Below are 11,989 nucleotides of genomic sequence, written 5' to 3'. Positions count from 1 at the left end.
GAACCAGGAACCCAGATAAAATAAACTCTATCTAAATTTTTTTTATGTTAGATAGGGGAATTTGTTGGTCTTTTTATAAAAATATTTCGCAGACCAAAACGGATGTCGCAAATTGTTTAATCTAGGTGATTGAAACTCTATTACAAGTAATATATTTATCTTTCGGGATAAGTGTATTACTTGTAGTATTGTATTCAATTATTTAAGTTATTTAAAATGTGAAACTCGTTTGGTCTCACCTATTTTAAAATCAAAAGGTTATATTTATATTTAAATTATTTTCAAAATCAGAAAATTATCAAATCACCTCTTTCAAATCACGAAGTTTTAAAAAAAAACAGCGGACAGAATTATGTGGTATGTATGTAAATACCCCATTAAAAAATTGCATATCACCTCAATTGGCAAGTCCGACATCAAATAAAAAATACGAACATCATTATTTTTTTAAAAGTGAAATACACCTATTCGTGCATAGGTTTATCACATTAAGGTGTTAAAAGTGCAAATATCAAACTGTGGATGGTAGATAGGTAAATATATAAGTAAATTTTTATTTTTTTGTTATTGTGGAAATCTAGAAATCAATTCCTCAGATGCTTTATTGGACAACCAAAAATTGGCACAATCAAAAGTTTGGAGCATAAAGAATGCACATAAGATTCTCGCGGCATGATTACCAGAGTTAAAAAAGGGCATTTACATACATACCATCCAATTCTTATGCATTTTCATAGCTAACACCTACTTTAGTTTTTACATTTATAACACCTAAATCTTTAATATCACATAAAAAATATCACTTTTTTAATTTCTAAAAAATGAAATACACCTTCCAAACTTTTCTGAGAATATCATTGTTAACTTGATGAAACTTATTTAAACTTAATCTCTATTTCTAACAATACAGTATTTTGAGAGACGGGACCCAAAAACCACCAAAACCAATTCGTGGATATTGAGGAAGTTTCGTTTTGACGATCATTTAAACGTTGTGTTTTGTTTTATTATCATGTAATAGGTCCCCTATCATAAGATATAGTACGCTGATCATTTACATAGGGCCATTCTAGTTCCGGAGTTTATAAAAAATGTTAAATTAGTTCCCAAATTATTTTAATGGGGGGTTAAAATAATCCTCTTTGGAGGCTATTTCAATGCATATTAAAGAATCTCAAGACTAAATTGACACTTTTATAAATTCTAGGATTGAAATGACTCCTATAACGAATCAGGGGACCATTTTGACACTTTTCTCAGATTTAATCTATGTGCTTATGTTTATTTCCCTTGATATTCATATTATTAGGTTAACAAAGTAGATATACAATATGACAAAGTTTCTAAACAAGTTGATGTTCAAGCGTTGAAAGAGACTCTTTGGACGAGCATCCACTCATCAGTTGAGATGTCTGATCAGGTAAGTCTTTTTCTTTTTAATTTTTTTTCTCTCCTTCTACTTTAGTTTTCTAGTTTTACTTTAAGCGGCCATGAAAGTGTTTGTTTCCATATCTATATCAACATTATCTCTGTATAGCATATGCAGGTTCTGTCCTCATTTTTTTGGATGATTATCTTAATTAAATGGCTATAATTTTAGTGTTAGCTTATTTATTTTAAATAAATTAGTAGAAGCACAGCAGAACATGGGCAATTGGTTCTCTAGGACGGTGACTCTTAAATAACGAAAATTCTCTGAAAGTGCAGAGTAGCAATATGGTTTTATTGGTCAAGGCTGCTTTGATGGTTTTAAGAGCATTGGACAGGATAAAAGAAATTGGAGCCTTTACATACAACCACACAATCATTATATATTCACATATCTAACACCTAAACATTTATATTTAGAAGCACGAAGCACGCCACTCAAAGCTTTAACATCACATAAAAAATACCACCATCATTACCCTTTTAAAAGTGAAATATAGCTTTCATGCTTAGATTTATGATACCAAGATGTTATATGTGTAATATCAAACTTTAGGCGGTAGATATGTAAATATATAACAATAGTGTATGTATGTCAATTTCCTAAAGAAATTTGATGAATTCACTGAGGTTTAGATCAGCGTTCTTTCATGGGATTTGATGTTTTATTATAAAGTTTGCTTGCGTGCATATTAAGTTAGTACACATTCAACAACTCAATTAAGACACACTATAACATTAATGATGAGTGAAATTAAAGGCAGATTATATTAGGTTTCAGGAAATTATTAAATACTTTGAGTTATCCTGCTATGTAATCGCTATTATGGCACAGATTTAAAGAATTGTGACATGCAACTTCAGTGATCATGCAAAAATTACACTCTGATGTTTACATTCATTGAGCAATCATGAGATTTCCCAGTCGTGACTGCTAGCCCTGAATATGACAATAGACACCGTGATTGAATTTGTTCTAGGATATTTCATTTTTTTTTAATTATTATTCTTTTTGAGAACGAATTGCATAATTTAGGTCAGCTAGGAAACATATTTGGGAGAATAGTGTTTTAAATGCACCTACCAAATGTTATGTGATAGTTTGGAAGACAACCGTAGACTATGTTGTAGGGGCTTTTACATACATACAACCCAATATTATAGCTTTACACAGTAACACCTAAAATTTACTTTTTTATATTTTTACCAGCCAAAATTTTCATATCTCATAAAAATATCATTATTTTAACTTTTAGAAAGTGAAATACTCTTTTTTGGTCTTTGAACGGGAAATGCTCCTTTTCATACATAATTTGGCACATATGTAAGAATTTAAGTTTAGGTGTTAGATATGTAAATAAATTGGAATTAAGTGGAATGTACGTAAATCTTCTTAAGTTTTAAGCATATAGAGGGAAGGGGTAAAGCAAATCTGGATTGGTTTGATTGCCACTGTTTGTACATAGAGACGTGGAACCAGCGATGTGTGTATGTTGGGGAACCGCTGCTTAGGTCCAGTAAATACAATGATGTAAAATCTTGTTTTCTTATACTGACACACTGTTGTTTTCCGTTTCCAGTTTGGTATCCATCATCCCTCTCCCATTACCCATCCGACAACTTCCCTTATGACCTTTGTGTTATCCCGCACCTTCTAGGAATCTTAGAACAATTTCATCCATTTTCTTGAGGCAATATGACTGGACATCAATATCATCATTTATGCATTTATTTTGAGTTTTTAACCAATTTATATTTCATTCGTATTCAGACAAAGTTTGAGTTTTTAATGGTGCTGGAGATATACTGATTGCTCCCCTTAGTTTTTCTTCTCCTTCAACCATATTCATGGAGCTCATTCTCTATAGGTTTACTGGCAAAGCGATGGCAGATTTTGCAGTCTTGTTAAGATAATGATTTTGTTTAAACCATGCTCCTCTTCATAGAAGTACATGAAATCCAGTGTAGATTTCACGAGTTTAGAGTAACTTCACATGAGCAAAGACGATTCACAAACCCCTGAGCTGTGTCATTTAGATTGTCTTGGGACAAAACTACTAGATTAAAAGCTATATGAGACTAAGCTCTTGATGAACCAGCACAACAATTTAATAAAGGGATTTTTACATACATACCTTACAATTCATTTGTATTACATATCTAACAGACTATACTTTCATATTTACATTTTTAACACTTTGGTGTCATAAACATATGTAAAAAGTTGTATTTCATTTTTAAAAAGTTAAGTAATAGTGATATTTTTGATGTGATGTTAAAGATTTGGATGCTAAGTTTAGGTGTTAGATATGTAAATACATAAGAGTTTTGGCATGCAAAAAGATGCATCATTAGGAAATATATATATCTACCAAATAGAATAAATAGAGAAATGTTTGATCTCTGGCTGTTCTACTTTCATATTTTTTACAATCTATGTCTACAAAATGGCAGTGGATGAATTTTTCACTGATCATATTTTCTTTTTAAAAGTTTCGCATATGCGCCTTTATACTCCACAATTCCAATCCATACATCTCAAGGATCAAATTATAGAGAATATGACGTCTGATCATGTTTTATGTTTCTCAGAAATATTGCTCACCTTGCAGAGCTTTTAGCCAATAAATCAGTCAATCAATGCTCATAGACTTTGAATTACACCCAGCTTAATTGCTCAACTTAAGAAGTCTCAACACTCCATCAATCCAAACTTGTTAATCTTCGGCACGAAATATTATCATTTATTTCTCTGTTCATCACATTTTTCAACATTTTTATTGAATATTCGATTAAAATTTACTGTCCTTAAATATCAAGATCCGTTACTGATTATTTATTATTAGAGGCTTTTATCTACATAGCATTCTAAATTTTCATAATTACAAATATCATATGAAAAGTAGCACTCATTATCACCTTATCTTTTCATATGTGTGTAAAAATGAAAGTTTAGGGGTGAGATAGGTAAATTCATAAGAATTGAGTGCTATGTATGTAATTTTCACTTATTATTATTATTTATTGATTTGTTAGAAGCAGGAGGGAAGCCAGGTACCAGTTTCTCTCAAGCAGGTGGTGCATCGCCTACGGGACAAATCTCCTACAGATTCACAGAAGGATATCTCCCCACATCTCTTTTTCATCTGTCTCCTACATTTGGCCAATGAGCACACCTTACTCCTAAATCATCACCCCGACTTCGGCGATGTCGACATTGTGGTTCCAGATTCAGCTTTTGTAAAAATGTAAGTACTAATAATGTTTCAGCTTCTCTAAACCTTACTATCATCCTAACAACAACAACAAAAAGAAAAAAAAAACAAAAGCTACAGAATACTTCTGGTTTCGGTAGGAATGGCTTGAATTGAATTTGTATATTGTAGCCTCTTCAGCTAGCATTTTTTTCTGTAATTTGATGCCATTTTCTTGTGACTTGTTGATTATAGAAGTTGATAGAATGAATTTCTTTATTGGAAGATTTACACGCATTCCGCACTTTCTTTTCATAGGTGATATAAAAGTAAAAAATCAAAGTTTAGGTGTTAGAATGCAAATACATAAGAACTGGGTGGTAGGCGAATGTTACTTCCCTAATTTGTAAAATAATTGCACAAGGATGTTACAAATTGTTTTGCACATTTGACATGGGCATTAAGAACCAGGTGAAAAAAAATGCAGTAATCACTGGCATTTTTTGTTCGGATATTCTCTTGGCCCAAATATAGTTGATCCAATTCTCACATTGGTGCTGCCCATTTCAATCTGCAGAAATCAGAATATAATGGTAATGCAAAAATCACATGCAAACCTCATAATTAATACGAATTTGCATACCTAACACTTTAAAATTTTGATATTTACATTTAAAATATTTTGTCGTCATAAATCTATGCGTGAAAAGATATATGATAGTGGTATTTTTCTTGTAATATTAAAGATTGAAAATATGAAAGCTTAGATGCTAGATAGATATGCAAGTACCATAAATTTCATAAAAATTATCAATAAAATTATAACCAAATAAGAGTATGACAATTGGTTGGAAAATAAAGTCGCGATAATGCTATTCTCAAATAAGAGAAATTATTATGTGCAGCGACGACACGTCTGGATAATGCTCCGGATGGGCTGCCGTTAGATACACAGTTGCAAAGCTGCATCTGGACTATCATCCAGACGTGCACGTAATATATGCTTGGAATTTGAATTTCAGGAAGTAGAAGTAAAAAGGGCTTGTAAAAAGTTTATATCAATGGTTATATATATTCATAATTAATTAACAAATTGTTTAAAAGATTATCTGTATTCCATTCTTGTTTCTATAGCTTCAATTCAAACAAAACTTAGTGTTCTTCCACTTACAGCTTTCTCAAAGTCACCAGACATACCCATTGAAAGCTCACATTGGCATTCTGGCATTCCAAGCTCTTTGCAAACTTCATCCTTGCAAGAAGACAATACCTACTCCAAATTCATGCAAACAAAATCATTTAAATTATTGGATAAAATAGAGTAACACAGTAGCTATTTGAAGTAAGAGATCACCTGAAAATTTTCAGGAGACGAGGTGTAGTCCGGCCGTCCGATAGTCATTAGACCAGAAAATACAAGATTTGGACAGTTTTGCTTGACATGCTTTGCTAGAGCCACACAATCTGATGGTTCTACACCAGATTTAGCTGCACGAAATTGCTTGAACAAAGTAAAGTTGTCAAATAAACACTTTGTTGTATGCTCGAAACTAATGAAACAGTTAAAAAATAAGGTCCCCATCCCCATCTAAAACACCTTTCATTTGCTCTACCACTTCTTGCCCTTTGCAGGGCTTGCCACATTGCAACCCACATGGCTCTTCCGCTCGCTAGGCTCCTTGTTGATGTGATTGACCCTTCCATGCTCTCACTCAAGCACGTGCTTGCATCCTCATACGCACGGGCTCTTGGTTTAGCTCATTACTCCTCACACTTGCTTTTCTCTAGAGTGAATCTCCAATGCTCTGTCACATCTTGTAGGCCAATTCATTAGCATAGCTTCCTCTCATTGCACATCTGTTGTTGGTGTTTGTAGGTTACCTCAGGCCTCCCTGATTGATGTTGTTAATAATATTGTATAGCTCGAGGATAACCCAACCCCTTCATCATCGAGTCTCCTCATCATTTATTGTAGTTTTTAACTTTGTCATCTCTTCACTCATCACCAACATTTCACATTCACAATCACTATCACTGGAGTCTTTATTTTCATCAACTTCATCGGGTTGATATTGTTAAGCGAACAAACTCCTCTATTTCTTGCAGCTTTGCCTCCCTACAAAGCATCTATGAGTTTCCTTGCTCGCACTCGCACTCCCTTCTCCTTCAACAATGTGTTGTTGGGAGGGTCGAAAGCTTCAAGTATTCAGTGCTCTATTTTTTGGCAAGATCTATATCCTCAACATATGCATGCAGCCATCCACTTCTTATGACAAACATGTGCTTAATATTATTGAAGATGATATCTTCCAACTAACAATTTCTCTCTCTTTCTTAATTATAGACAAATATTCTTTTGGCCCTCCTAATCTTCAGATCATTCACAAATTTATGGCAGACTTGCATTTGGTTGATGATTTCTTTGTTGGGTTTATTAATCATCATCATATTATTTTAAGATCATCTTATGCTGTAAGTGGCTATTTAATGCAAATGTTAAAATGATTTCTGGTTTTCTGGACTTTGAAACATCCCATAAAGCTTCTTCCCTCTCACATGGGATGCTTTTTTCCGGCATTTTTACGTTGCTTAAACTAATCCACCTTATCTTTCCTAGAATATAACAAGTGGATTCTGCTACGAGCCATGATTGAAATGAACATTACTATTCATACAAACAAAATCATTAGAAGAATGGGATAAAATAAGTGAATGTACCATTTGAAGTTTAAATGATCAACTGAAAATTTTTCACGAGTCGAGATGTCTGGCAGCCTGATGGTCATTAGATTAGAAAATAGAAGGTTTGGACAGTTTAATTTGACATGCTTAGCCACGGCTACACATCCTGAAGCTTCTAAACCATATTTAGTTGCTATAATGCCCAAAAAATATTCAGTTTCCAAAGAAACTATTTTGATGAATGCTCGAAGCTCATGAAACAATCAAAATCAACTTCATTTATAACACACCTCATTCGCTCTACCCCTTCCCCCTCTACACGCGATTGAGTTCCTCGCTATTGTCTACTACAACTTGCCTGCAGTAGCTAGGCTCCTTGTTGCGGCCTCGTCGACATTGCTTTGGGTCCAACACTTTGTTGCCTCACTCATGTGTTCTTCTATCTGGAATGAGCCTCCTGCACTCCGTCATATCTCACAGGCCAACTCCTTGGCATTGCTTCCTCTAATTGTGCCTCTCTTATTGGTGGTTCTTAGGCTACGTCTAGTCTCCTTGATTGACAACTTTGATTTTGTATTTCCTCAAGGTATTCTTTTAGATATCATCTGCCTAGTGTATTTTAGCCCATCACCTTTATCGTTGATGACATCATCATCATTTGTCGTATTCGTTCATTTTATCACCTCTTTGCTCTTTTCAAATATTTTCATGTTCACAATCCACCAATGGAGTCTTTATTTTCACAAGTCTATCTCCATTTGTTTTGTTGTCTGTTCCGCCCACTCTTCTTTTCGCTCTCTAAGTTTAAATTAGATTTTCTCCATTCACCCCGAACATGTAGTTATGTTGCTTCTATCATTTAATTGAAAAAAAAAAAGTAGTTTCAATTCTCAGCAATGAATCATGCAAATCATAGCATCCATGAACAACTGTAATACTCACATTCCTCTCCACTAGTATTAACTTGGACCAGAACTCTGAGGGATCTCCTTCCCAAATTAGTAACAGTTTGGTCTAGAAGATTAGCAATCTGCAGAAAAAAATAAATGAATGAGCTCATAAAGAGAAAACCATACATACACAAACTTTATCAAATACTTAAAATATGATATTGCCTATGTTTGTCAATTTTGTAAGTTAAAAGGTAAGAGGAGCCGATTCATAAAGCCTACATAGACACATATTTTGCAGATTCTATGCTAGAAAAAAGACCAACCTCAAGTTATTGCACAGTTTGATATTTACACTTATATCGCTTTGATGTTATAAACTTATGCATGGAAATGTGCATTTCACTTTTAAAAAGATAGTAATGGTGATATTTTTGATGTGATGTTAAAGATTTAGTGCTATCATGTAAATATGAAAATTTAGGTGTCAAAATATGTAAATACACAAGAATTGTGTCGCATGTATGTAAATTCCCCTAATATTTTTTATGTTCACCTTCTCATTATCCACACTCTCAACCATGTCCAGATTAGGAACAGCTGCTGTAAAAAGAAAAACACTATAATGAGCAAAACATCAGGAAGATAGTTATAATATAACAAATTTATCAGCTTATTTTCTGAATATATTTGCAAGCCAATCAATGAACTATGCCAATTCAATTGTATCAACACTAAAACATTAAAAAAAAGTTATAAATCTAACAAACTAATCATAACACCATACAAGCTTAACTAAGGTGCATGTAAATGATTAAGCTATGTGAGTTATAAGTAACACTTCTTTTCCTTTAATTTTCCTTCTTAATAGATAAAATATATAAACTCCTTCAAATTTATGCAAAAAATTATTAAAAATGATATTTTTATTATGAAGAGCTTAATTATGGTGGCTAATCTATGCAATTCTTTAAACATGTTTGACATTAAAAATACCTAGGAGGGGTTTGACTTTGTTGCTTTGAAGATGTCCAATAAAATGCCATTTGATATCATCTGGAAGCTGCAAATAAAAAAAAAGGAGGTGGTTTTAAGTTTTCTCAAATACAGTCTGCGTACAGTAACCAAACAAGACAATTAAGTTCCATCTCAATACAGCTTGAATCAATATAAACACGGTTATATCAGATAAGTTTTCATTTTGTTTACCGAAAATGCATGCTTTTAATTATCTTTTCCTATGGAACAATTTATATGTGAATCTCAGATAGTTCGGACAATATTTTGGCTTTATTTGAGGACTATATTGAGAAATTATTGATGATCATGTACAACTTCCTAGTTTTAATTAAGCTGAAACCTTGTCTATCTTCTTTTTAACCCTTGAACATAGCACAAAACTCTACTTCTTCATTCAATTGGCGCTTTACAAGATGCTTGTTGACAGACGAACTTTTCTTTACTTGCTAGCATTTGGTTCCAAAATTTGAATTCCATTCATGAATCAATTGATTCTTTGAACTTGTCATCAAATATAAATCATCATAGTATTTTTTAAGGCGAAAAATACAATGTGATGCACAAGAGTTCTTTATGTATAGGAATCAATAAGAAAAAGGAAGATCTACATGCATACCAGTCAATTCCTACATATTTACATATGTAACACCTGAACGTACGTACCGCAATAAAGCGAAACTTACCTATGCATGAAAATGTGTATTTCATATTTTAGAATTTAAAATGATGGTTGGTACTTTTGATGTGATACGAAAGATGCGGGCGGTTTAAATGCAAAAAGTAAAATTTAGGTGCTACATATGTAAGTACCCAAAAAAAGAAAGTATAGCAAATAAATGAAAATTTTAGAAACTTCAAGAAACATCCTTGTAAGCTATGCAAGATAGCCTCATGGCAGATCAGAGGACCCTTAGACGACCAGGATAGCCTTCGTTCAATCAAGATGGGTTTTTTGGTCAATAACGAGTATTGTCTTCCCTTTCTGCAACAGCCATAACTCCACCTATCAAGATATTATTCGCTTTCGCCTGGTGGCCTCACGGGTTTGTCTCATTGGTATAAATTCTTATAAGGTCACTCATCCTAGGATTGTTCTTGCACAAACATGCTTAACTTTAAAGTTTTTGTCAAAACTACAACCGTTAACACTAAAAAACGCCCCAATGTTTACGACTTCAGTTTCATTTTACTTATGAGGTTTCACAATTTCCCTCACATAAGTAGTCGATATTCTCATCAGTTTTCTTAATCCAAAATCAACCAACCGACATATATTTTTATATTTAGATAAGTTTAATGCTCTGATACTATTTGTAATAGCCCGAACTCTCATTGGTGTAATACCTATTGGCTTCACGATTTTGTCCCATTAATACTACATCCTAGAAGTGCTTCGATACGAGCATTCTGAACTTCAGACTTTTTGGTTGAAACTCTAAAATGTGTCTTTATATTTTTTCCTATAGAGCAAATATTACACCCGGACTCCGGACGCAATTTGCGTTCAAAGTCCAATGGTGAGGCGCCACGTGTCAAATGAGCCTACCGCAATACACTGCGATTGATCAGTGTTAAAATTTGAAGGGCCCACTTGACACATAACGCCCTACCATTGGACTACGAATGTATCCGGAGTCTTGACCTAATATTTTTTTCTATATTTAAGAGTCCATCTTCATTATATACTTCAACGGTTTCCCCTTCCCACTTTCAATCATGGGAACCACAATTGGCTCATAAAAAAATCATGCGGAGGAAGAGATCACCTGAGGCGCCTTTTGTATGAGCTCCTGTACGTAGTTCTCGCCAAAGCAGGGGTAAGTGGAAGAGATCACCTGAGGCGCCTTCTGTATGAGCTCCTGTACGTAGTTCTCGCCAAAGCAGCGGTGGCCTGAATCGTAGAGATCGCGGATTAGGGTTACCGGTTTCGTCTTCCCCACGGCCACCACTCTCACATCCTCCACCCGCCTCCCGGACCGCTTCGCCGCCTCTTCGACCCGCCGGAATACAACTCGCAGCGCCGTCGCCACCTTCGATTCAACCGCCGGAGCCGCCATGGATGATAAACCCTAACCCTCGCATGAAGAAAAATCAATGCAATTGTGAATTTTATACAGTGAAGAGAGCCCTTCTTCCTTCGGTAACCAGTAGGTAGCCGCGTTCCCGTAAGGAAAAAAAATTGCCACACAAATGTAACGAAGATATCACCTGAGTTGTTAGTTAATCTGTAAGGAAAAAAAATTTCGTTCATCATCTAGACGACCAATTATTGCCTGTCACGTTGCTTGTGATGACGTGTATGACGATATGATCATCAGTGGTTGACCGTCCAGAATATTTTCTCATTTGTAAGGGGGTGTTCGGCTCCTAGATCGGATTTACGTTAAATAAAATTTAACAAATTTGGATTTTTGGAGGAGTTCGTGTTGGGACGAATGTCACAATCAGCAGAAATATTTCTATATGGAATACGCAAGCAGCACTGCATGCGTACTCCATTAACCTGGCAATACTCCCATAACATATAAATAATATCCAAATAGAACCCGCGAAGGTTATTGGGTTATATGTTTTTGAAATTAATGACTCAATAACCTCCTAATAACTGTGAAGCGGAGATTACTACACAAACAGAACTGTGTGCGTATTCCGTATGGAAATATTTCCCCATAATGAATAGTAACATAAATCTCATAAATTTGTCTCAGTGGGATTTAGTAAATCTAGATTTACAGACAAAACGGTTGTAGAGAAGACAGAACGGGGATACATTTG

General features: G+C 34.3%; 2 protein-coding genes across 3 annotated transcripts; one reads left to right on the top strand and one right to left on the bottom strand.

The window, feature by feature from the left end:
* Positions 1-1,062: 1,062 nt before the first annotated feature.
* Positions 1,063-4,843, top strand: LOC110020289 (condensin complex subunit 2-like). The gene is made up of 2 exons (XM_020718341.1): positions 1,063-1,420; positions 4,465-4,843. The coding sequence occupies exons 1-2, from the start codon at positions 1,409-1,411 to the stop codon at positions 4,678-4,680; spliced, it is 228 nt and encodes a 75-aa protein (XP_020574000.1). The 5' UTR covers positions 1,063-1,408; the 3' UTR covers positions 4,681-4,843.
* Positions 4,844-4,946: 103 nt separating this feature from the next.
* LOC110020268 (proline synthase co-transcribed bacterial homolog protein-like) lies at positions 4,947-11,374 on the bottom strand. Of its 2 annotated transcripts, none has more exons than XM_020718310.1 (7): positions 11,050-11,374; positions 9,191-9,257; positions 8,751-8,797; positions 8,247-8,334; positions 5,977-6,110; positions 5,794-5,892; positions 4,947-5,193 (listed from the first exon to the last, which is right to left on the bottom strand). In XM_020718310.1, the coding sequence occupies exons 1-7, from the start codon at positions 11,269-11,271 to the stop codon at positions 5,113-5,115; spliced, it is 738 nt and encodes a 245-aa protein (XP_020573969.1). In that variant the 5' UTR covers positions 11,272-11,374; the 3' UTR covers positions 4,947-5,112. The 2 variants fall into 2 exon arrangements, with proteins under 2 accessions (XP_020573969.1, XP_020573970.1); XM_020718311.1 differs by having other exon boundaries at positions 5,110-5,193; positions 5,820-5,892.
* Positions 11,375-11,989: the final 615 nt, after the last annotated feature.

The sequence above is a fragment of the Phalaenopsis equestris genome, unplaced genomic scaffold, assembly GCF_001263595.1.
Source record: "Phalaenopsis equestris unplaced genomic scaffold, ASM126359v1 Scaffold000094, whole genome shotgun sequence".
Classification (NCBI taxonomy): Eukaryota; Viridiplantae; Streptophyta; class Magnoliopsida; order Asparagales; family Orchidaceae; genus Phalaenopsis; species Phalaenopsis equestris.
Note: the sequence above shows the minus strand (reverse complement) of the source record. Positions and strands in the feature narration are given on the sequence as shown.